Source organism: Marmota marmota, unplaced genomic scaffold (genome assembly GCF_001458135.2).
Source record: "Marmota marmota marmota unplaced genomic scaffold, marMar, whole genome shotgun sequence".
In the NCBI taxonomy this organism is placed as follows: domain Eukaryota; kingdom Metazoa; phylum Chordata; class Mammalia; order Rodentia; family Sciuridae; genus Marmota; species Marmota marmota.
In genome coordinates, this window is record NW_025999869.1 from 3,507,554 (window position 1) to 3,534,210 (window position 26,657).

Genomic DNA, 26,657 nt, shown 5'->3' on the forward strand with positions numbered 1-26,657 from the left:
GCTGGGATGGGAACCCAGTGCCTCACATGTGCTAGGCAAGTGCTCTATCACTGAGCCACAACCCCATTTTCTTTTTTTCAGTTAAAAAAAAAAAAAATGCTGGCAAATTTTTTAAATTGATATTTTGAAGCACAATTGATCGTAACCTCCCAACTTGAAAAAATATGGACTTAAAATTTAAAAACAAGAATCCAACTCCTACTTTACATAAAAATTAACATAGATGAATTTTAAATGTAAATTACAAGGTAAAATAAGACAACTACACTGTTACATGGGAGAATATCTGTTCTTAGAAGAAAGATTTCTTGAGCATGACAGAAAACAAAAAAGAAGCAATTGATAAATTAAACTTTTTTTAAAGTTGTCGATGGACACAATACTTTTATTTTGTTTACTTTTTTTAAAAAAAAATTGTTTTTTAGTTGTAGTTGGATGCAATACCTTTGTTTATTTTTTATGTGGTGCTAGGAATCGAACCTACTGCCTCACTCATGCTAGGCAAGCGCTCTACCACTGAGCCACAACCCAGCCCCGATGAATTAAACTTAATAAAAAATTAATCGCTTCCATTTATCAAAAGTCACTATTAATAGAGTGATAAGTTTAGTCACATATGGGAAGAAGTCCTCTGTAATAAATATATTTGAAAAAGAGCCTCATGACTCAGCTGAGGCAGGAGGATTGGAAGTTCCAAGGCAGCTTCAGCAGCTTAACGAGGCCCTAAGCAACTAATCCTATCTGAAAATAAAAAGTAAAAAAATAAAATGGGCTGAGATGTGACTCAGTGGTTAAGCGCTCCTGTGTTCCATCCCTTCTACCAAAAAAACACCAAAAAACAACAACAAAAAAAATCAAAAACCCAAAGACTCCTCCTAGAATATATGAAGAATTTCTTGAAATCAGAAAAAACAAAAACCCTTTAAAAACTGGTCAGTAACACAAAAAGTTAATAAATTAGTTAAAAAGCTTTGGTATCCAAAATGGTGAGTAATTTTATCAACAGGTAATCAACATCATTACTTTTTAGGAATGCAAACCACAGAGATACTATATACCTAACCAGAAAGTTACTGTAAAAACAAACCAAAAAACAAGCCCAAACTCATACCTGTGGAGGATCAAGTGAAACTCTCATACACACTGGTGGGAGTGGTTATGGACAGAATAGAATTACTTTGGAGAAGTATCAGCATATATTGTGTTGACCTAGCAATTCCATTCTTAAATAGACTGACAGAATTGTATGGTTGTATACAAAAACAAGTGGCAGAATTAATTTTAAACGCCCAAAGTGGAAGTGACTCACGTATTCAACAGTAGAATGAATAATGTTTGTGTTTGTGTGTGTGTGTGTGTTTCTGGGGATTGAAACCAGCTAGACAGGTGTTTTACCACTGAGATCTGTCCCCTGCATCAAATAATTTTTGAAATAGTATACATCAGGGAAGGAGAATTGACTACAGCTCTGTTTAAAAATCTCAACAAGACATGTTAAGTAAATGAAGCCAGACTCAAAAGTGTTGATACAATGTTTTCATGTATATAAAGTTCAAAAACGGGCAGAATAGTATAGTTACTGATCATCAGGGAAAGCAAATCAAAACTGCAATGAGGTACCACCTCACACATGTTAAAAGTGGGTATTAGAAAAATGAAAAACAAGATGTGTCGGCCAGTTGTGGAGAAATTGGAGCCCTCACACACTATTGGTGGGAATGTATAATGGTACAGAACTATGAGAAGATGTGTGGAAATTCCTTAAAAAGTAAAGAAATAGAACTGGAGTCAGAAGTAGATCCAGGATTTCCATATTCATTGCAGTGTTATTCACAATAGTCAAGTGTGGAAACAGCTTAAATAACCAATGATAGATGAATGGATTATAAAATACACACAATGGAATATTATTCTTCCTTCAAAAAGGAGAAAATTCTGCAATGTGGCACAGCTTGGATGACCCTTGAGGACAATAAGGTAGGTGTGAGCTGGGGTTGTGGCTCAGTGGTAGAGTGTTTGCCTCACATGTGTGAGATACTGGGTTCGATCCTCAGCACCACATAAAAACCAATAAAAATAAAGATATTGCTTCTATCTACAACTAAAACAATATTAAATAAAATAAGTAAGGTAGGTGAAATAAGTCAGTCACAGACTGAAAAATACTGTATGATTTCCTTTATATGAACAGGTGTCCCAAGTAGCCACTCATGGAAGCCAGGAACAGCATGGTTGTTGTGAGGAGCTGAGAGGAGGGGACAAAGTCAGGTTATATAACATTGTGCCCATAGATGACAATACTGTATTGTACAGTTCAAATCTGTTAGAAGGGTAGATTTCATGTTAATTGCACTTAACACATTAAAAAAAAAAAAAACAGGCAAAGTCAATCTGTGGTAAATTTTAAAAACTAGTGACTTCCTTTAGGAATTAATGACTGGGAGATAATATGAGGACGATGTCTGGGGCACTAGTAATGTTCTTTATGTTAGTCTTAGTACTAGTTAACTCGAGAGTTTTGTTTTTTTACTGTTATAGTGTGGAAATAAATTAAAAAATAAAATGTTAAGAAGAGCACTAAAGTTAAGGCTTGGAATGAAGCTCAGTAGAGGCCCTTTATTCAGTCTCCAGCCCCAGAGTAAAGTTTTCTCCTGTGTGTACCGTGTTTTTATTTATTTTTATACACTTTAAAAGAGCAGTTTTAGTTCACAGAATGAAAAGTTAGATCTCCTGCCACTTTCCTGTCCTCACCCATTATCAACACGCCCCACCTGAAGACTTTTGTTGCATCTGAACCCACCCTCACTCCTGTTCCCACCAAAGTCCTAGTTCACATTGAGGTTCATTCTTGGTGGTACTCATTCTGTGGTCTGGACACCTGAATAATGGTAGGCGTTCATCATTACAGTATCACAGTGTTTTCCCACCTGAAAAATCTGCTGTGCTCTCCGTACCATGTTTTTAAAGGATATCCGATTGTTGGACATTTACATTGTTTATTTTTCCAAAATTGCTGTGGGTATGATTTTGTATAAGTCTGTATATAATTCCTTAGGAAAAGTTGTTGTGTTACATTTATGCCCAGTGTTAGGTGATATTCTTGATAGAGATTAGTAGATAGTCTTTGAGTAGTAACTGTTTGTAACCCACTAGAGAGCCCACTTCCTATAGAATGAATAAAAATTGCCAATTTGATAGGTGAAAAATTGCTTTTTATGCACACTATATATGTTCATTTTTGTTGACCATTTGAATTTCTTTTTTGAAATTCAAAATATCTGTACTTCTTGGCTTATTTGCCTATGAAGATGTTAATTTTGGTTTCCTATCAAAATATAAGTAAGTTATTAATCATATGTAGTGATTTTTCCCTAATGTATGTCTTCAAAAGTTGTTGATTTTGAAGTTTAAATTTTTTTGTCTAGTAAAATCTAAATCTGTTTCTTTGGGGTCATGCTGAGATAGCCTTTCTCTTATTTGATGAATTTGTATTCTTCTAGGTTTTTTTCCTTCCCATTTTTTTAAAGTTGTAGATGAACACAGTATCTTTATCTGTTTGTCTGTCTGTCTGTCTATCTATCTATCTATCTATCTAATGTAGCACTGAGGATCGAACCCAGGGCCTCTCTAGTGTGAGACAAGCCCTCTACCATCGAGTTACAACCCCAGCCCTTCTAGGTTTGTTTGTAGTACTTTATTTTGTTTCACTTGCTTATTTTTATCTGTAGTCTGTTGTGGTATGTGATATAAGGCAGGTATAACATCTTTAAAACTTTTACTGATTTATCCATTTGTCATCAGCTTGAATTTCTAACTTCATCATATAATTTTATAAGTCTGTATATAAATAAATTTGTTTCTGGAATTTCTGTTATTTTATTGCTTTGCTAGGATCATACTGCTTTAATTACTGTAGCTTTTAAGAAAAATGTTAACATTTAACAAAATATGTGTTCCTTTCTCTTAAAAAATGGTGGTGATGAAAGGGAGAATAATTGTTTTCCTACCCATTCTTCCATATGTGTTTAGTACCTTCTCCTTTTAGATAGTGTCAACCACAATAGGACATCTGTTAGAAATTTTAAAACTGCATTATAAAGATCCATGTAACAGCAATTCCAGCAAACTCCCAGTGGATCTAAACTTTATGAGTAATTTATATTTTTACTGTAGAAAGAAACAACTTTTGTTGTTTTTGTATTTTTTTTTTTAATTTTTTAAATATTTATTTTTTAGTTTTAGGTAGATACAATGTCTTTATTTCACTTCCATGTGGTGCTGAGGATCGAACCCAGTGCCTCACGAATGCTAGGTGAGCGCGCTACCACTTGAGCCACATCCCCAGCCCCTGTTTCTGTATTTTAGCATGTATTTGGAAAATGGAAAGGTTTCCCATGAAGATGGGATTAACGATAGTCGGGGTGTGTGTGTGTGTATGTGTGTGTGTGTACACACACATGTACATGCTGTCTTCCTGAATTGCCAGGTTAGTGTGTGTGTGTGAGAGAGATTGCCATTTGGACATGTTTATCTGGTCTTTTTCAAAATGAGTGCTTCTAACTTTCCCATAACTTATCTCCCAGCAATGTGTCAATCAGGTTAAAGTTTGAAGATTCAGGATGCAGGGGCCTGGCTATAGTTAACAGGAACAACAAAACAGTATTTGGTTTGCTTTGCCATTTTCTTCTTTGCATTTATCTTCTGAGTATATGGCAAATAGTGATTGGAGAGAACAAATTTAGATTTTTCTGCATAACTTAATCTAAACATAATAAATCTCATCTGATTTCTAACTGTATTTGAGATTTCTTTTGTGACCTAGGATCTGTTTTTTTTTTTTTTTAATGTTTCATGGAATATTGAAAATAACATTTAGTAATCTCCCATTATCCGTGGGGAGGATATGTGTCAACACCCCCAAGGGATAACTGAAATCAGGGATGGTACCAACTTCACCATATATATGTACATGCAAACAGTATCTACCTGTGATAAAGTGTGATTCATAAATTAGACATAGTAAGAGATTAATAGTAATTAATAGTAAATAGAAAAATTATAGTAATAAACTGTGATCAAGTTTTTGTGATTATGTATTCTGACCCTCTGAAATTTTTCCAGTTATTCTTTGCAAACCATGGCTGGCCACAGGTAACTGAAGCCATGGAAAGTGAAGTGCAGACCAGGGCGACTGCTTTGTAGTCTTCTGTAGAATAGACAGTTGGAGCTGGGCCTGTGATGCACACCTGTAATCCCAGAGGCTCAGGAGGCTGAGGCAGGAGGATTGCAAATTCAAAGCCAGCCTTAGCAATTTAGCAAGGCCTAAGCAATTTAGTGAGACCCTGTCTCAAAGTAAAAAAAAAAAAGTCTGGGGATGTGGCTTGGTGATTAAGCACACCAGGGTTCAATCCCTGGTAAAGGTTGGAGACTTATCTAGTAAATCAGCCTGTCTGTCTCCCTGCCCTGCCCTGCCCTGCCCTGCCCTGCCCTGCCCTGCCCTGCCCTGCCCTCCCCTCCCCTCCCCTCCCCTCCCCTCCCCTCCTCTCCCCTCCTGAGTCCCCTTCCTGTCTTCATCTTTTTTTTTGTCAACCTTCCATCAAACGTGCAGAACTGTAGAACTGTTTAAAAATAAAAACATAATGCTTCCAACCTTTTCTTTCATGTACTTGTGAAATTTTGTTTAGTATTTATAAGCACATTTTATCCTTTTTATAAATTTTGCATTTTAGAGATTAAAAAGATTCTTTGTCATTTAGTGGTTTTGATTGCATATTGCTCTCCTTGCAGTAACAACCTTGCTTTCTTTTGAATTTGAACTCACACCCCATTCTTTTTAGCCCTTTGTGGGATTTTGTTATTGTGCTTGCCCTTGTGGGTAGGAGAATGCTTGGATTCTGTTTCATTTTACTAAAAAATGCTATTTACAGCCCATTAAATTGATTCATGGGCCACAAACAGCAGTTGGAAAATACCTGAGACATATTTTTCTGTGTTGAAAGTACATTGACTTCTGGGTAAAACAGACTTGAGCCTGAGTCCTGCATCTCTCATTCACTGGATTATGTGACTCTTGACCTTTTACTTAATGCAGAATTTGCAGCATTTTAAAAGTAGGAAATAGGTTCCTCTTATATAACTCCCTAAGTAGGGAATTTTCCATGAGAAATATATTCTGTGTTAGTTGGTGGCACCTACTGGCAAAGACACATCATTGCTCAGAGCCTGTTTTTCCTAAACACACACTAAAAGAAAATGCAGGTGAGGCCATTGGAGCCATCCTACCACTTCTGCTGATTGGCATGGCATTGTGAGAAGGCAGAATGTACAGAGATTCTGGATTAGTGAAAAGCTACAAAGAAAGAAAAGAATTTGAGGTAGTAGCTGGGATTCCAAAGCAAATGCACATCTGCCTCACTAAACTATCCAGCTGATGAAAACATTAGCCTGCTTCTGTCTTTCTTGACAAATTTCAATTCATAGTATCAGGAGACATGTGTGTTTTTGTGTGTGTTTGCAATGGTGTGCAGTGGGGTAAGCTTCCTTAGGTTTTGTTAGGATTTAAAATGAATTCAGCTTAAGAAATACACTTTCTCTCTGGGCTCCCCAGAGTGCATTTGTTTACTAGGTTGAGGATTTCTCACCATTACCAGTGTCGCGGAGCAATGTTAATGAAAATGCCCAGACATAATGAAAAGTTACTTTTGCTAAGCTGTTTATTATATTTAGACTATACTCCATGTATTTTCAGTTAGTGTTTACAACAACGGTGTTTAGTTGGGTGTGATGTAACACACCTGTAATCCCAATTCCGAGGCAGGAGGATCGCAAGTTTGAGGCTAGCTTGGGCAACTTAGTGAGACCCTCTCTCAAAATAAAAAAGCTGGGATGTGGCTCAGTGGTAGAGAATCCCTGGGTTCAGTCCCTAGTATTGCAAAAACAAAACTGTTTAAAAAATTTATTATTCTTTTATCCTCTTTTATTAGACATATTTGTGATCAGCAACATCAACTTTCTAAAACCTGACTCTGAGGGTACTAGAGCCCTGACTCATTGAACTAACCAAATAGCAACCAAAGCAGTTGTCCTTGGTATGGAAACTTACACTACTTACAGTTATGCTCGGAATGCTATTTTTGAACAGTACCAACTTGTGCCTCTGTCTTCCTTGGTGATGGTAAAAAAAGGGACTTGAAAGCAAGATTGGGATCTTGGTAGGACTGCAATGGTGATGTGTACGCTGTGTAACTGGGAGGCAGTTGACAGGAAGGAAGAATCCAGCACTGGATCCTGGTCCTTACCTGAAGCACCCTGCAGGCTAGCTGCTTAGTATTTCTGAGTATTGGTTCTCCCTATCTGTAAAGGAGGGTATGTGCCTCGCCTGCGGGATCCTGGAAAGGAGCAGGATGATTTACATAAAGTTCCAATGGCTGACGAGCATAGGCAATCGAGCATAGGCAATCGTTAAATAGTAATCATTGTTACTTCTGTCCTTCTGTGGAACTTGTAGGTAAGACACATAATTGACCGTATTTTTTAACATAAATGGCTGGTTTGATAAATATTACTTCAAGAGATTTCCCAGGTGCAGACATTATATTCTGTGGTTCTGTGACACTGCACGTGGGGACGGAGCCTGTCACGATGCTGATATTGCAACTTCCTAACTGGGGTTGGTGCTGCCACATGGCCACATTGCATTCCCCACAGCAGTCATTTTGAAGCAGAGTCATGTCAAAATTCTCTGAAGAACTTGAACAAACACATAAACATAAAGACCCCTAACAGATACCTTGGCTCTGTCCACTCTGTGGTCAGCTGCATGTGGCTTCGCGACGGTCTTCATCCACGTCTCCAAGCCCACGGGTCTCCAGCAAAGAACTCCTATGATCAGGGTTTTTCAAATATGAGTGTCATGGCGAGAAGGCTCACCCCAGGATTTAGATACGGGGCCACTTCCTTCCTGGTATGGTCAGGCTGGCTCTGAGGAGCGTCTCATACTTCCCAGGGGCCAAGTGAGAAGCCCACGGAGAAAGAAGGGCCGGGCCTGAGGTGGCAGTACCGCTGCGTGCCTTGGCACGTCTCAGAGCTGGGCCCTGGGGTGCTGGTTTTCACATGATGAGGCTTTGCCTTCCTCCTCCGGGACAGTTGGCACTCTGGAGACAATTTTGTGTGGGTGCTTTTGGTGTAGGAAGAGGCCAGGATGCTGTTAGTCCTATAGTACATGTGACAGCCCCCACAGCAGACAGTTCTCTGAACCCAAGTGTGGTAGTTCCAAGGTGGACCTGCCCCGGCCTGCCATTGCCTCCTGGATGCTGCTGTTCGTTGGCAGCTGCGCCAGCACAGGAGAGTCTGTGTTTTTATCTGTGGACATGTGCTGTTTCTTGCCTGGTAGACCCAGGAGGTAGGAAATGATGTCCACAGGGCAGAAGTGGAATAAGCCAGGCGGGTGTTTCTAAGAACTTGCCTTTCCCGGGAGTGCCAGAAGCCTGAGGAGAGTTTCACCTGTCAGGTTGGCCAGCCTGTCTTACAGTTTCTCCATAGAGTTTGCATATGGGAACCACCTTCCCATCTCTCTGGAGCGTCATTGTTTTTTTCTTAACTACTGATTCAACCTGGAACTTTTGTACACACACAAACACACACACATGTACCTGAAACCACTTACGTGTGCATGGCTTCTATAAGAGACGTTTCCATTCTCACCACCACCACTTAGCTTCATGTAGCAGGCTCAGAAAGGCGATGGGAAGAGGAGAGGGCTCTGTTGTGTTTCCCACAGTATGCCTTGCCTTTGTCTCAGTGGTGTTTGGGGAAGTGGGACGAATGGATTATTGCTATTACTCTAGGCCAGTGTTTTCTGATATATGCTGTGTTGTTATTAATAGATATTACTATAAAAGGGGGTAGTTATGCCCAACAAAGTTAGGAAAGTGGGATTAAACTAACAGCCTGATTTGTAAATTACAGTGCATTACAGAGCCCTGAGTAGCTTAATGGAGCCTGTTGTGACCTGAGAGCATGTGGGCGTGAGTGTGTGAGGGAGCATAGACATGAGTTTATAAGGGAGCCTAGGCACACGTGTGCAGCATTGCTCAAACTTAGAACATCAACATTCTCTCTGAACATCTCCTGTGTCACCAAAGTGTTCCTTGAAGATGATCTTGTGATCAGGGTAGCTTGACAGTAGCATGTTCCTTGTGACATTTATCTTCTCAAACCTTTATAGGAGAAGTTGAAAAGATTTGTAGGCTGGGAAGCTATTTCACCTCCCTGCAGAATTTTATTAGATATAATCTTCTTACCAAGCCTTAAGAGAATAGTTGCTCTTTCTTTAGAGGGGTTGTTTCCTTCTGAGCGGTATGAATAAACACCATTTCACTATTTGGGAGCAAATGAAAAGAAGAATTAAGGTTTCTCACCATTAAAGATAACTTTGCCGACTTCTGGCATTTTTAACTGAAAAAAAAGTATCAAGGCAGCTTAGATCAGAATGGCTCTGGGGCATTCCGGCTCCTGTATCACCAGTCTTTAGCTCAGAGCACACCTGTGCCCCTCTGCACTTCTTTGGGTGCTGGTGCCCATGGGGTAGACCTTGCTGCCCTCTGTCCTACTTGAGTGCCTTTCTGTGCCTGCAGCCATGATGCATTCTCCTTGCAGTTCAGACATTGTGACCTTCAGGTGGCTTCGAAACCATCAAGGGCAGTCGGCCACTATTTCCACTTCAGTCGTTCTAAGAAACCTGCTGGCTTTATTAATCCCAGGGTCCCCTGGAGATACACAGTACAGGGAATTACAGGGAGACCTCCATAAATGCAGCTGTTTCTGCTTTTTCAGCCCCTCCTTCCCACTCAGGATTATTGCTGCCAGCACTCTAGCCCCATTTTGGGCACTGGGACACACCCGGCTTCCTCTCTAGCTTATGATGGCCTTTGTGCACAAAGTCTTTACCTCCTGGCCGCATTCCCCCTTGCACGCCTTAGCACTGTGGGGCTTAGGAGATTTTACAGAGAAAGCAAATGGTTTTCCCTGTAGCACCATCTGGAGCCATTCTGTCCAAGCCTCTGAAGTTTGAGGAGTGTGAGGTGCGTCCTGAAGGCAGCGGGAGGGAGTACTTTCTTGAATGCTCACTAACTGCTGAGTACTCTCCATCCCCACAACTCTAGGCACTGGGTGTTGTTCAAGGTCCGGCCCACACAGTGGGCAAGTGACCAAATCAGGATCCTAAGTCCTCTCCATATAGTGAAGCCTTTGGCTTTCCCATGTCACTGTTCTACAGCCCTGATAAGATCCTGCTGTGTGACCTGGAGGGCAGTAGTGTTCATTGAGGACTCTGCTGTTACCCGTGCTGGATGTTTTCAAGTGAATTGTCAAAACACTTTAGGACTTCAAGAAAAATAGGGACAACTTGGGAGGTAGGCTTATTCCCTGAAGGCAGCAACAGGATCTTGTAAGAGATCTGTAATATCCTTTTTTGAGTAATGTGGTGGGACAAATGTTGTAGTTTAAATTTTGTGCCCCACTCTTAGATTTTAGGTTTGGACAGGAATCTTAGAGAGACTGCTGTCCACAAATGAGCTGTGCCTCTTTCCCCCTCAGCTCTCTGCTTCCCCTTCTCATTAAGGTTCCATTTAGCCATTAGATAGGAGCTGCAGAAGGGAAATCTAATCATGTATAATCTCCAGTTAATGGGCATCTATTGATCGACTAGGTCACCAGAAAGAATAATTACACAGTGCCTCTTTGTGCAGTAAACACAAAAATCAAAAGATAATGCATTCCCAAGGCAAGCCAGATTGTTAGTGGCTAACAGCATCCTCCTCTTTAGGGAAAAAGATTGGGGCACCCACCATGTTTGCTAGGGGAAATTGCAAAGCCATTCCCCAAAAACAAGGCCATCAAGGGAGGAAAAAGTAAGACCAGGGCACTTCCAAGGCTTTGTCACTTCTAATTGCCAATTGTCATGGTGAATTACTGAATAGCAGACATTCTAGTAAATGTTTTATACAATCATGGGGAACTTTGTGGATCTCTGGGGTTTTCATGCCTCAAGTTAAAGAACAACAGTGATGATAAGGTGTTGTTTGAGCCCCACTCCCACAATTCAGTCTGTTTGCTAAGCTTGCCCAACCTTCATAAGTGAAGACTTCCTGCTCACTCTTGGCCAGCCACTAACTGATGATTTATGAAAGATGAGCATGACCCCCTTGACCCAAAATGGCATGTGTTAGCCATAGGCCCACAAGTTCTTGGATTTATGTTGATTCATTTTAGTTTGGGTTTTCAAAATCATGTCTTGTAGCTATTTAGAATTTGCAAACCTCAGCATAATTCAAATAACCTGTTTTTCCCCCCTTAGAACACTTCAGTTATGGAAGATCAAAATGAAGATGAGTCCCCAAAGAAAAATACTCTTTGGCAGGTAGGAATGACAAGATAGCAATTGACTTACTGTAGATAAGATGCTCCCTTAGTTAATGTCCTCCATGAAACCAAGAGCCAAGCTTTTTCGTTTTGTGCAGTTTTGTTAGTTTCAGAATCCACCCTAATTTATCACCTTTTGTAGGGAAGTATATAGTAAAGGGTTGGGAATTTTCACAAAGGTTCTGAAGTGGCTGTAGTTCAAAATGTTTTAATCTGTGGCCCAAGATGGAAAATGGTGACATCCTTTGCCTCTGTCTCCTTTTTTGGCTCTGTTTTGGTTTTATCAGTTTTTGTGCTAATCCACCAGGTTTTTTTTTTTTTTGTGGGGGCTTAGGGGAGCATGTAAAGTTCCATGGCTTAGTATTCATCAGCCATATGGTGTATGTCGTTTTCCCTTCGTGAGGACACGATTAAAGGCAAATAAATCTGGAGAGAATAAATAAAAAAAATTTTTTTTTCTGGGTCAGTTGATTTGAAGTTAAAGAGGTAGATAAATGAACAACAATAATGTGTGCCCAACAAATTTAAGAAGAGATGGAAGAAAGCAAAACAACGCTAGGAAGATTTTGCTGGGCTGAGCAGTGGTTGGAACAGAACCTGGTCAGTGTGGTGCATGTGCCACACTGTGCTGTTCTTGAATATCGTGTGCAGACTGGAATCCATCCCTTCCTTCCTGTTTATTATTTTGCAGTAGGATCCTCTTCATTCACTATTGATTTTTCAGTTTGCTGTGGTTCTTAACACTTTAGCTTTCAGATTTCCTTTCATCTGCCTTCCTTCCAGTCAGCTAGTTAATGGTACATAAATACTCTAGGGAGGCTGGCTGGTTAGGAAGCCTCCCTGTATGAAATAATAACCCTTTTGCTTATCCAGTGAGATAAAGGGTGTGAAAATACTTTGTAAATTATAAAGCAGCACAAAAATGCAATTTATAAACTATTATTATAGTTGACTTGGCAAATTATTGTCCAAAAGAAAGAAAGAAAGAAAGAGAAATAAAGGGGGAGAGAAAACGTGCATCCCTTTCTTTCTCAGGATTAGGTGCTCCTGGCATCTTGATGTATACCCTTTACTATGGTTGGTGCTCCCCTCTTACAAGATAAATGCGATCAGGGTGCTGTATGAAATTCTGGGGCTTGTCTTTTGGTCCTTAATATTTATTTCTTAAGCCTGTCCTCTTGTTACTACAGTCTAACTATATAGCTTAGTTTTAATGACTATATTATAGTTCTTCTTTGTACATGTGTTAGAATTCGTTTTAACCAGTTCTTATAGTTAACTTAAAATTTTTTCCAAGTTTTTCTAGTATTTTGATATTAGATTTAAGATTCTGTTATAAATTTGGTAGATATCATTATGCTCCAAAGTAGACTTTATACCTGCTATTAGTTACAGCAAAGAATTTTCACTTCGCCTCTATTTTGAACTCTTTATTTTTGGGATCTGCTGAATACATTTGTCTGCAACCAAAATCTAAAAATCCCTGTTTAGTGCTGCCCCCTAGTGTTACCTGGTGTCAGGGAGTCTTCCCTCACCAAAGCTTCAGGGGGAAAAAAATCCTGGACAATGGGGAGGGAAGAGAAATTGGGTGGGAGATCACTGCCTTTTGACCTTATGTCTAAATGTGGATATAAGAACTACTTCAGACATGAAACTTACAAGGTTTTATCAAGGAAGGGCAAAGACCCCTATGGACATTTACAAAGGGTTTCTTCTTCGTGGGATGGATTGACCATGTGAGGAACATGCTGCTGTGAAGCTCTTTGTTCTTTCTTGTAAGGCTGCTGAGATAGAGTCCTAGCTGAATTAATGGGCGTGTATAGCCTAACTCTTTACTTCTCAAGATTCTCTTGTATAATTCCTTTTGGTATTACACATAAGGAGGCTGTTAGAGGAGTGATAGGTTGCTTGGCAAATATTTAACAAAAGTATTGAGATTATTTTGTTTTAAACAGGGAAGTTACAGGCCTTATAGTTTCAGTAGTAGTTGTGGACTGAGTCTAGGGATTCAGATTATTTTTTTGATGTATTGTCCAGGTGCAATGTAGTTTTCTTTTTTGGTGCAGGGAATTGAACATGTGGCCATGTTCATGCTAAGCTCAAGCTGTACCAGTGAGCACTCTCCAGTCCTGTAGTGTCAATAAAAAAAGAAAAGATACACTGACATTATGCAAAGACATGGAAATAGATTTGATGAGAAATGCATTGTTGTGTAGGAGTCTCTTGTTTATCCGTAAACCTGTATAAGATGAGGGACTTTTCAGATACACATGGTTTACCTTTGGTAGCTTGCGGAGGAGGTGATCAGAGAAGTGGGGAAGTCTAGAATCGTTTTGCAGCAGTTCCTTTAGTAGTGCTTGGAAAACAATATGGAGGATATCAGAACTATTAATAAAATGAAGATTTTTAGATTGAATTGCTTTTAGCTTTCAATACATAACTGCTTATCTTCTTTGCTTGATAGGCCAGGAATCCTCATAGTGTGGTCCCTGAAGTAGTCTAGACCAGCAGTATCAGCATCGCTAGAAGTAGAACTCCTCGGGCTTCACTCCAGACATGTAAATTCAGAACCTCTGGGTGGGCCTGATGATCTGTGTCAACAAACCCTCTGTTATTCTGTTGCTATTGCTGTGTGGTAGTGCCCCCCCCCCCCAATCCAGTTTTAATACCTACATTCTGAAAATATTAAATGGAAAATTTGAAGGGAGGGATTGAGACCACATTCACATAACTTAGTTATTCTATTTTCTCATTAATTATTGTTATTAATCTTTTACTGTGCCTAATTTACAAAATGAACTTTATCATAGATAAGTAGATATAGGAAAAAAAACATAGTATTTGTACTGTTCAGTACTAAACCTGATTTTAGGCATCTTGAAATGTATCTCTCGAGGATAAAAAGGGGCTGCTGGATGTAGCATTGACTTTCAACTATGAAGAAACAAAATGAATTAGTAGTAGTCAGTTTGCACCAAGCTGAACGGTTCCACTAAGATGATTATCTCAAAGTAGTTATCTTAACAATGACATCATCTTGGAAAAACATCAGACAATGATGATTTAAGGTGCCTAAAGCTTTAAAAATAGCTCTAACTTCAGCATTTACTGTGTGATTTATTTGAGGACACAAACCCTATATATATTACTCATAATAAAGAAATGAGTTTGGCTATAGGGTGAAACTGGTATTTTAAGATTCAATACACAGGGTGAAAAATGTTTCTAGTGAAATGTCAATTAGATTTCTTTCTCTTGTCAAACTCTTTTTTTAATCTTTTTTTAATAGATAAGTAATGGAACATCATCTGTGATTGTCTCCAGAAAGAGGCCATCGGAAGGAAACTATCAAAAGGAAAAGGACTTGTGTATTAAGTATTTTGACCAGTGGTCTGAGTCGGATCAAGTGGAGTTCGTGGAGCATCTGATTTCACGAATGTGTCACTATCAGCATGGACATATTAACTCCTACCTGAAGCCCATGTTGCAGCGGGACTTCATTACTGCATTGCCAGGTAATCACTGGTCCTGAAAACAGTCGAGCTGGGCAGGGGTGTCCAGCCGGAGCCCAGGCAGAGCCCAGTGGGTATTTACATCGCGCATGTGTAATGCACACTGTGGTTTTAATGGATGGTGCTTGAGGAGAATTATAATTTAGCTTCTTTCATTAATAGTGTGATTGTTGGTCATTTTTACTGCTTATTTTAGTTCATTCAACAGGTTTTTTTTTTTTTTTTTTAAATGATATCCATTATGTTTTGATGTAGTCTATGTTCAGTCTGTACTTTCCCTTTATATGTTTTAAAAATATAGGACTTTTTTCTTCAGTGTGTATCCTTGAGAGGTGTCCCCAAGTTTAGGATGTTCATTTGCATCAGAAATGATGCCTCGGGATGGCAAAGACGGTCTAACAAAGCAGAGGGCATGCCTTGATTATATTTCTGGAAACTGGCTTCTGTATCCCCTGCCTCACTGCCTGCCCCTGCAGGCAGGCATGTGTGCCACCATACACCAAGAACCACTGTGGAGAATTCCCACATGCCTCCTGTGGCCCCCAGTTTCTCAAGACCAGCCTGCTCCCCTATCAGCACCCTGCAGCAGAGCAGTGTATCTGGCCCAACCCGGGAACCTGTGCTGGTGCCATCATTCGCCAGATTCGTTGCCCATGTTCAGGGTCACTGCTGGAGTCCTGTTCCTTGTGGGTCTGGACTACATACAGTAATGCAATGCATTCTCCACCATCACAGTATGCGCCATGCAGAATAGTCCTGTTTCCCTTTGATTCTTTTTTATTTGTGGGGGGGGGGTACCAAGGATTGAGCACAGGGGTGCTTAACCACTGAGCCACATCCCCAGCCCCCCACCCCCTTTTTAGTTGTTAATGGACCTTTATTTATATATGGTGCTGAGAATCGAACCCAGTGCCTCACATGTGCTAGGCTAGTGCTCTACCACTAAGCCACAGCCCCAACCCCCCCCACTTTGATTCTTTTTGGTCTTTTTATTCTTTCTAAATTTTTCGTTTTAAATTTGGCTAGGTCAGATTATAGAGATTTCATATCTGAAGAGCGTTCTGACCAAAACATTTCCCTCTAATATGGTCAATGTAGCCTGCTGGTTATTCCTGCCATGCTCAGGTAGATCTAGAAAGCCCAGCAAGAACCTGTGACATTGCTACCAGACTGTGTCTCATCCAAGGTGCTGGACCACTCCCTCAACCCACTTGGGGAATGGCAGGACCTGCACTCAGGCCTCAGACCTGAAACCTGGGGTTGCAAATCTACAGGCCAGCGTCTGGTCTCTGATTTCTCTTCCAACGGTTTTAAGTTTGCTTTTTACAATGGTAGCATTAAAGGATACCTGATAAGTAGCCTAGAAGAATTTGACTCCACTATTCTTTTTATGCTGAAATGTAGCATGACTTGTCTGTTTATTTCCCCCAGATATGTATAGAAAAGTAAAATTTGAACCCTTTCTTTTTATTACATTAGTATTTAATTGCTGATGGGGATCTTAGCCATCACTTAGTGCTGTTTCTTGTTGCGTAGATCAGGAGGCTGAGGAACAGAGGAGTTGTGAAGTGCCCAGCAGTGCATATCGTGGTTATTGTACGATGGTGTGCATGATTGATGTAGACGTTGGCTCACAAGTCAGCCTAAAACCTGAAATTACTCTAAGATTACTCTGAAAAATACCTTAAATTGACACTAAATATTAATTATATGGATTGTAATCCAATTCAGTAAATTTTTTTTTAATTATGGGTGAAGGGAGAGTTGGAAGGGTCAGGGAGAGGGAGAGAAAGGCACTCTTGGTGTAAAAGAGACAGAGAACTAGAGCTGAGTGGAAGTGAGCCAAGGGAGCATCCCTCGGCTTCAGTGTCCACGGGATCAGGTTGTACCTCACACCCAGGAAAGGCAGGGAGGCTTTCAGCTGGTGATTGGATTGTTCCTCTTACATGCTTTTAACTAAACAAGGCTGGGCCTCATTTTTCTCAGCAAATCTGCCTATTGTTTTCTACTGTTGGGTTTTATTTTCTTCCTTGTAACCAAATGGTCGGGAGTGCCCAGAGCTCCACTTATGTTGACAGAATAGCCACCACAAGGTGGCACTGTTGAAGTTCTCCTGATTTGCAGAGCGTAGTTCCAGGACAACCCTTCTTTCTCTCTGGGAGTGTACAGCCTTGGAGAAGAGGCAGAACAGAGGAACATGTGTTATGTATATAAATATGGTTAGTATAATTGCATACAATTCAGTTTTCATTACAGAGAATTTTAAGCCATTGTCCATATCTCTTGTTAAAGTGGAATTTTGTGGTATTGAATATTATATGAGATGAATGGACAATTGGCTGGGACATGGAACTATTTTTGTTAAAATGCTATTTGTTTTAACAGGATTTGATCTGAACATATATACATCTGTCAGTATGTTTCATACATATGAAGCTAATGGCTGGGGACAAGCTGGCCAAGTTGACTGTGTTCGTGTCTAGTAGACTTGGATTAAAGCTGGCGTTAGTTTCTTAGCACAGTCTCTGCCTTGAGAGCACTGTGAGAGAAACAGGTCCGTGTGTTTGTGCTTAGGTTTAATAATCTGTGCACAACTTACTAATCATTATACTAGCTTGGTGTTTAACTTTTTCTGTAGATGATCTTGGAGTTTGAATTTTTACTTTATTAAAATTGACAGTCAACTTAAACTTCTTTGGATTCTGAAAATCATTAGTTCTATAAAAATTGTGTGTAGTTTTGGCTTTTTAATGCTTACTATGAATATTGTACCTGTCAGTATAGGAAAAATGGAAAATGTTTGTGGTCTCTGGCTCCTTTTGGTTCAGTGGAAAAAGTGATAATTACGATATGCTTTTCTAAAAATCATGTGAATGTTTAGTCTGCAATGTCAATTTCTGCAGGCTAAGTTTGTGGTTTGTAAGAACTGTTGTTAAAGGGAAAGTTTATACCATTTAAAATAGAGGCAGATTGTACTTCAAACAGGATGATAAGCATTGGTGATCCATTTGGTGAGGTGTCTAAGCAATTAAGAATTTTGAAACACTTAACTTTCTGGCCATGGGTTATTCATTTGTCTTGCTCTCAAGCAAGAATGAGAAACCATTACAGACCACTCCATCAAGGTCTTGGGAGATGGGAAGAACCAGAGCATAGCCCAGGCGGCAGGCTGTGCAGGACAGAGCGGGAGGGGCTGTAGCATGATTCAGGCAGTCCCTGGACCTGGATCGTGGGTCCTGCACTTAATAGCCGTGTGGCCTCACTTTTTGGAGCCTCAGTTTCTCACCTGTGTACGCATAGTAGGATTTCAGAGGCTATTGTTAGGATTAAAGACGGTTTGCATGATGAGCTCAGCAGCTGGTGGGTGCTCTGAGGATGGCAGCTGGAGAGGTAGGAAACACCTGCTCCTCCGGAGGCGTGGCGATTTACTGCTGGGAAGTTTTAATCATTTGCCCTGTGTTTCCACATGGGTCCATCCTGACGTCATAGAGTTCATGTGCCCCCTCCCCCTTTTCCCTTGGGAACCCTGTGGAAGAAGCTGCTGGACTCTGCCCTGCGCCTCTCTCCTCGTGCCCGAGTCCTCCCGTTGGGTGTTTCGGGTGACAGCCGTCTCCTGGCAAACTCCTACTCTCCACAGTTGTGTTTTCTTTGAAAAGATTTGTAACTTCAATTTTACGACTAGATCTGTGACTAGGGAGGAAAGGGACAGCAGAGGTGCGTGGGAAAGGAATTTTTTTGCAGCTGCTCTTTGAAATGTGTTTCTGCAACGCCAAGGTCTGTGCTGTCTATTGAAGGCAGAGGCGAAGCTGGCTGCAGTGAAGGCATTGAGCCGACGTGGCACATCTGTGGTGCCTTGCGGTGTAGAGTATTTACTACACACTGGGCTTGGAAATTTGGGCCTTTTAATTGTTTTAATTAATTTATTATTGGGAAATTTCCAGACTTCGCTGTGGTGCTGTGATTGGCACCAGAAGCGCTCGTCTGCAGTGTGTGTGCAGTGCTTGGGCCTCGCCTTCTGAGGCTGGCATGTGTCCTCAGGAGGCCTCAGGAAGCAGGCGGTGGTGGGAGATGGGAGGCTGGGCATGAGAGAGCAATGGGAGCCAGACATAGGTGGTTAGGGAAATGCTTAGTTTTAACACCTCAGAGCACTTTTTAGGCCAGGCAAAGACACCACCTTATTCAGTGACCCATTTGTCCTCAGTGGACTTCAAACTAGAACAGCCCAAGTCTGTCTGACACCTGTGATGGCTGCTTTCATATGCATGCCCACTACAGCGAGTGTCATTTTTACTCTTCACAGAACGTTCAGGGGACATGAGATTTATGCCAAGATAAGAGAAGCAGGTAGATTTGTTCTAGAAGAGATATACTTCTCTTCAATAAATAAAATGGAAGAATAATACTCAGCATTCTTGATCATCGATATTAGCTAAGGGGATTTGGGGAAGGAAGGAGAACAAAGGCATTTATTGTGTGTCTGTTTCTTGTTGTTCGTTGTCTTACTAAGCTTCCAAGCAAGGTTGGGAAATTCCTTCCCTGTAGACTGAAGCTACTGCGAGTTCTATCATGGAGGATTCTTGTGCAGATTATTTGAGACAATCTATTTCAGGCACTTAATATTTCTATGTTTAAACAGCATGAGATCCAAAAGAGAAAATGGATTTGCTTAAGGTAACTCAATTAGCAGTGGACAAAATCAAGATTCAACTGTCAATGGTCTAGACCCGTCACACGGGCTGCGCCACTCATGGTCACAGGCTCTGACTCTCCAGGTTATCTGACTTGACAGCCAATGCATTTTCCACAGGACTCAAACATGCTGCCTCCAGAAGGATGAAGAGGATTTAAAGTATTAACCAAAGGAAGCTAATCTGACCCCACTATATCACTGAGATGTCCTTTCATTGGACGGATGGTGTTTGAAAGGAGAAAATTTTGCGTTAATAAGGCATTTATTTGTGTAAAGAAGTCATTGATGGCTTACTTGTTAGCATTCAGAGTTGAGTTGTATGGGGGTTGGTGGTCAAAGAGGACTAAAAGATGTCATTGCTATAAACTTGTAGTTCTCAGCACGTCAGAGTTAGTTGGTGTCACTTCTTACTTAAAAAAATAGTTTCTTGGGCCTTGTCATCTGGAGATTCTGATTGAATAAGCAGAAGATCTGGGGGACATGGGGATGTGGTTTTGTTGCTGTAGTTTTAAAAATCAGTAACCGTAGGGGCTGGGATCATGACTCAGTGGAAGAGCTCTTGGCCTCACACATTTAAGTCTCCGTACCACATATAAATAAATGAATAAAAGAGGGTCCATCACTACTTTAAAAAAAAAAAAAAGGTCAGTAACCGTCAGTGATTTAGACACAGTCACATAGGCTCCACCACTCATGGTCACAGACACTGACCCTCCAGTTCAAGTGGAAGATCTGGATGCTACTTTCCCAGTTCACACACAGATGATGCCGGCATTGCATCCAGTGAGACTAGACAAAGCAATTTCCTGAATCATTCTTGTCTTGCTGTTGTTTTCATTTTCCAGCAGAGGATTCAATAGAGGAATTGGTTAGGGGTGTGTTTATAACTGATCAGGAGGATCTGGTTAGTGATGTAGAAGTAAGATAAACTTTACAAGCAATATGTTCTAATAACCATTTTTAGAAACTAGAAAAGGAAGATAGATAAGTACTCCAGAGCTAGAAAAGTTCAAAGAAGAACTAGAAGTCAGTAAGCCTTTGGCTAGAGACTCTAAAAGAAAATAGGGTTAAACAGGGCTGAAATACTCTGAAATTTGAAATTCTGATGAGTAATTTTGTCAGCCATAGTGATGTAGAGATACCTGTGATTTTAATTAAACATAGAATGCAAAAGAAAGGTACATGTGATCATGGAGCTTCCTAAAAGGTGGCCTGGATCTTTGAGCGTGGTATCAAGAAGACCAAATCCCAAATAATGTAAAACTAGCCAAAATGTGTAATCCAAAGGAGTTGAAAACAAAATTATCAATCATTTACAGGAAAGTTATAAAGAATGGTTGGAATCATGTAAGAGTGACACATTTTCAGTGTCATTTAACTTTTTTTGTTTTCCCAGTAAGAACAATGGCTTTAAAACAAGGAAGGATAGGAAAATTGTAGTCAAAAAAGACGTGAATGGATTTAGGAACCCTGGGAACCAGGAGACCTAAACACCTTGTTGGCCAGGAGAGCCACACACCTCTGGTTGTGATTCAGAACTGAGGCACTTTGGGAACTAACTGAAAACCAGCCTGCAGAGCTCCTGGGGACGGCGTGCCCTGTGCAAGTGGTGCCACTGTGTTGGAAGTCTGCACGACAGACCCATAGGTGCTGGGGGAGCAGGGTTCCTGATTTTAGGAATTGGAGAAGGTATATTTGGGGGTATTAGCTTTAAAAATTGATGTTATTTTCTGCCAGAATTCTTAATTTCAAACGTGAAACAGCATCTGAAAAGATTACGCAGGGCTGTGCCAGCCTAGAGGGGTGCCTGCAGAATGTTAAGAGCGGGATCTCTTGGGGGTGTTTTGTCATTATTTTCTATAACGTTAAAAAGGAACACAGAATAGCTGGTGCCAACTTGCAAATGAAAGCCTGCAAACATAGTAAGTATCACCAAGCTCACCTCGTCCTTTCCGGGAAGGTCACCAGACTAGAACGATGGGCGTGTCTCCAGATGTCCCTGAGGACTGAGGAGGAGACTGAGGGCTGGACGCAGTATATCCACATGGTTACAGAGCTGCTGGCTCAGCCTTGGTACCCTTGAGTGTTAATGGAGACATTAGTGATGACCTGGAGGGAAATTGTTACGGTCATTGGGTGCTGTCCTTGGTTCTGACCCATTTAACCTGTTAGTCTAGACTTGAGATAAAGATTCATTTGCCCACCTGCATATCTGGTGCATAATACCCATTCTTCAGAATGATGAAATTAGTTCTAGAGATGAAAATGGATGGATCAGATAGGGCTTTAAGGGTGCGTTGTGGTAAGAATAAAATAGAATTGCGACATGAAGCCTTCTCTGCTCCCAACTGCCTGTGCAAATACAGCATTAGGGGCGTTGTTTCAATAGATGCTTTAGGGGAGAGGCCGAGGATTTTATTTTAACTTGCTGCCATCACAGGAGTCTGCTGTGATGTGACTGTCAGCTGGGGGCAGTTCAGTCTTTGAACAGTGATAAGCATGAAAAAGGACAGTGGCCCCAGTGCAGTCTTCCTCATTAACCCAATGCTTGGGCATTAGGTCCAGTCTCAGGTTGGAGAATTTGTATGTATGAAAGACCTAGAAACCACAATCAGCAGTGTAACCTTAGTCTTTCTGAGAGTTGAAGGGACCCTTAGTTCATAAAGCACTACTTATGCACCATTTCATTGTGATATTTCCAAAATAAAGCAAAGATTATTGCCCCTATATTATACAGAAGAGGACACTCATTCACCAATGCCCTGTCTTTAGCACTAATCTTAGTAGTATATCCACATGGTTACAGAGCTGCTGGCTCAGCCTTTGTACCCATACAGTTTCTGTTTATTTTGAAAAAGAGAAAAAACATTAGCTTTATCAGGTGCTTTGTTTTTAAAATCTCTCAGGATTTGTCTCTACAATTTGATTTGTACAGGCAGTTGGAGCAGGGCCAGCTGACTGGTGAGGACCACTCTATATGGTAGAAAATCAGGCCCAGGGATATTTCAGTGTGTGTTTGATGTCATTAGAACTAGTAAGCGGTACACCTGATACTGATGCTGAAGTTGGAACTTTCTGCCTGTTTTGTGTTCTCATTCCTACACAACATACTCTGAGGGACAGCTTGCTTTTTGATGGTACAGAGGACGTCCCAGGAACTTGGGGAGGAGTGTAGGTAGCAGCAGTGCTGCCCATTGTCATCCCCTTCCCGTTGTCAGTGTCAGGCAGAGGCCCTTATCTTGAGTGAGCATCTGTGCAGGGACCTTGGCATTATTTGGCCTCTTGAACCCAGGGCTCTCCAAGATTCTACAGTTTGCTAACACCCAAGCTGTTGCCTTTGAGGGTGTTACCAATGTGTTGGTCACAGAAGTGATCTACAAGAGGGAAACGAAACGATGCACAAAATTATATCTAAGCATAACTGACTTTAACTCTTGATTTGCCACTTAACTTTTAAAAGATGAGTACTTAGTTCTACCTCCTTAGTCTCTTTAACTCCCAGAGATTCACATGGCTTGATAGGATATGATTTATTGTGAGAGACCATGAGTAGGGGGAGTGGACACAAATTTCAGAGCAGGCAATCCAAGTTCCAGTCTTCGCTTCATCACTGAATAAAGCCTTGAGCGCATTGCCTCTCTGTATCTCATCTGAAATTTGGGGAGTCATTACCTCACAGGGGTTTTGTAAAAGTTATGTGAAACAAAAAAACAAGTCTTTTTATCAGAACATCTGCAAATATAGAACTGTTAGCTCTTACAGAGAATAATGGCCATCATTTGTTTTATAATAAAAAAAAATCAGAACCCAAAAGAAGTGCGTTTCATGTGTTTATGTACTTGGTCAGTAAATACCGTAGATCTTTTTATATTACTTTACCTGGGTCAGGATTTCTTTAGTTCTCTTATCTTTAAGGAGTTGATGTCTGGTGCTGTCCCATCTCCTTGCCCATCTTTCATTCCCTTTTTTGTTTTGTAGAGCAAGGCTTAGATCACATAGCAGAAAACATTCTTTCCTACCTGGATGCCAGGTCTCTGTGTGCAGCAGAGCTGGTCTGTAAAGAATGGCAGCGAGTGATCTCAGAAGGAATGCTCTGGAAGAAGCTGATTGAGCGAATGGTACGCACGGACCCTCTATGGAAGGGACTTTCAGAAAGAAGAGGGTGGTAAGTACCCAGTTGAAAAAAGTTGCTCTGACATAGAGTCAGCTTGATTACTCTAAAAAGCAATTATGAGCAAGTGTGTTGGCCAATTTTAAAGAAGGGGAGAAGAGAAGGGGAGTAAGGGGAAAGAGTTAAAGCTGTTAGAATTTCTCCTCCTGAAATGTGTATTTCCTCTATTTGTTAACTATTAGGACATTTTGTGTAGCTCAGATGGGTGATTTGGTTTTTCAAAGTTATGTATGCTTTTTTTCTTAAGCAGTGATAACATTACCAGGAGATAGGTAGGATAAAGAAAAAAATCTGAGAAAATGCCATTTTGCTATTATGACTTCCGGTTGAGGACATTGGAGGCATAGGGATAGCATTTTTCCAAGAAAACCTGTGAATTTAAATGCAGATCTGCACCTCTCTGTGTCAGTGGCCTGGCCCAGTTGTCCCCCAGAAAAGCTTCAGAGAGGAACAAGGTGGTTAGAGGAGGGTCAGGAGGAAGTTAGATTTATCACAAAGCCACATTAGCACTTACTAGACTCTCGGGCATGAAAGGCTGGGTATTGTGTGCTGGTCCTAGAAATCAGAAGGCCAGGGCCAAGTCGGTATAGCCAACCTGGTCTCCACCATGGAAACTTAATTGTCGGAAATCTGGCTTTTGACTGGTAAAGCTCAATGCAAGTTAAAATACATGAAAGATAGGATGTCTTTATAACACCATGTTTAAGTAAAATTCACCCATATGCGCGAACTGTAACCTCTGTTTGTGTTTATTTGCCAGGGATCAGTACCTGTTTAAAAACAGACCCACAGATGGCCCTCCCAATTCATTCTACAGATCATTATACCCAAAGATTATCCAGGATATAGAGGTAACTTTATGATTTATCTGTTTTATGGGCTCTTTGTATCCTGTTCTCAACGTTTTGTGTTGCCTTATTATTATTTTTTGTTGTTGTTGTTGTCTTCTTCCATAATCATGGAGCTGGTAAGTTTTGTTGTTGTTGTTGTTGTTTTTTAAGAGCTGAGCTTTTGGAGTAAAAGTCACAATGTATAACCTGCAGTTGTTCTTCAGAGTAAATCATGTCCTTTTACAGAATTAACTTCCTAAATTTTGAAATATTTCTGCAGGGTTGCTAGTTAATTAAGACCTTAATTCACAATCAATTTTTATTCTAAATTGATAAAATTTTCCAAAATCCAAGGCCCAGATTTTTCAGTAAATGCAGTTTTGCATTCTTGAGCTATGTTTATTGAGAAGGAAAAATGGTACATTCTTAGTTTCCTCTGTAAATTATTCATAGTTTTTCATAAAAATTACTCAGAAATTATTCTAAGCAATAGTTGAGTTTTATAGAGCAAATTATGCTTCTGGACCATTTTGGATTTAAGTATAACTTTACCAGACCAGTAAAACTCTGTAAACTTGATGAGAAACATTAGAGATGTTTGATATTGTTCATGGGTTCTAATTAGTTCAGTTTTATTATTTAGCCCTTTTCCTTGAACCAGGAAAGACATGCACAGGCATTTCTCATTAACTCTTTCCCATGTGTTCTTGGCCGGTCCTGGTTACTTCACTATTTCCTCCTTGGCAGAAAAATTGAGCCTGCACTAGGCAGCATTGTATCTCCCATAAAGTTACACGCAGTTTCCCAAATGTGAAGTAATCCTCCCCCCAGGTGATAGACATAAAAGTTATTGTGCCCAAATTCATTAATGGAGAAACATGTGCTCTTTTGGAGTCGTCGTCGTCGTCCCCGCCCCCCGTCAGTCAGATGTGAACTAATGGAATCATTTGGTTAATGGTAAGTCTGAGTGTGCCTGGAATATCATGATTTAAAATATGAGCTCTTGTCTTGAGTATTCTGCTCTCTAAAGTGACCTAAAACATAACAATTTAAGAGGGTTAAATAATTGAAAACTTCTGCTAGATAAATCATAATGTTGGGGAGTTACTGGATCTGATGGCAGTTCAGGTCATGGAGTCAGTTACCCCTGCAGTGTTGGTGGGTGAGCCTAGTGTTAACTTGGATCTTTGGTTACTGTGTGCACGTTTCAGGGGAGCTGCCGTCTCTCCCCTCTGTGTGCCTGTACTGAGATGTTGCTATGTGCACATCTTAGAAAATACATGACCTCGTTCTTTTGGGTGGGGCCAAGTATTTAACCAAATTTCTTTGAATGATTTTATCAGGTAATTTATTTAGAGAAGGATGATATGGAAATCTGGGAACTTTTGGAAGACTTTTGATCAGGTTGAAGAATTGATTATGTACTTTTATTTAATTCTCATGACTGCTGTTATTATGGGCAGTGTGCACTCATGGCCACCCATTTCCTCAGGCTGCAGTAATGTTTTAAAGTTAGCAGAGGCAGACATGAAGGAAGCAGAGCGATGGGGAGACCCTGTTGGGCAAGAACCTCTGCATCTCAGTGGTCTTCCCAGTGGTTCTGAAAGTGGGCTTGAGAAAACCCACTGGTTGACCGCAAGAGTCTCCTCCAGATTCTTGTGGGCAAAATCTCTCACAATAAGGGGTGATGTTTATATTTTGTTATATTCGCTAGTGACAAAAATAGTGTACCACTAATGGAGCCTGTACTTGTGCCAGATACTTTGTTTTGCACTTACTAATCCATTTCTCAATTGAATATTCTGGACAAAACCTGACAAGTAAATCAGTCCTTATTCAAAGTTGAAGAATCGGGCTCAGAAAGGTTCTGCAGTTTGCTCTGGGTCCTACATCCGGGGAGGGAGTGGGCCTGGGACCCACTTGTGCTCTTCTGCCCTGCACACACAGTGTTTGTAACATAGGTTACTGAAACCAGTGCCAGCAATGACATGATTGATATTTATCATCTCACATCAGGGGTTCACCTCTTTTGG

General features: G+C 40.6%; 1 protein-coding gene across 4 annotated transcripts in view; it reads left to right on the forward strand.

Annotated features, from left to right (window-relative positions):
- The window catches only part of Fbxw11 (F-box and WD repeat domain containing 11), a 111,701-nt gene that overhangs the window by 58,666 nt on the left and 26,378 nt on the right, over nucleotides 1-26,657 (forward strand). For 2 of the 4 annotated variants that reach the window (XM_015492621.2, XM_048815520.1), the window contains exons 2-5: nucleotides 11,357-11,419; nucleotides 14,711-14,936; nucleotides 23,602-23,788; nucleotides 24,555-24,645. In XM_015492621.2, coding sequence (XP_015348107.1) covers nucleotides 11,369-11,419; nucleotides 14,711-14,936; nucleotides 23,602-23,788; nucleotides 24,555-24,645 — 555 coding nt within the window. In that variant the 5' untranslated portion in view covers nucleotides 11,357-11,368. The remainder of the gene's footprint in view (nucleotides 1-11,356; nucleotides 11,420-14,710; nucleotides 14,937-23,601; nucleotides 23,789-24,554; nucleotides 24,646-26,657) is intronic. The other 2 variants (XM_048815515.1, XM_048815503.1) reach the window with 1 other exon arrangement.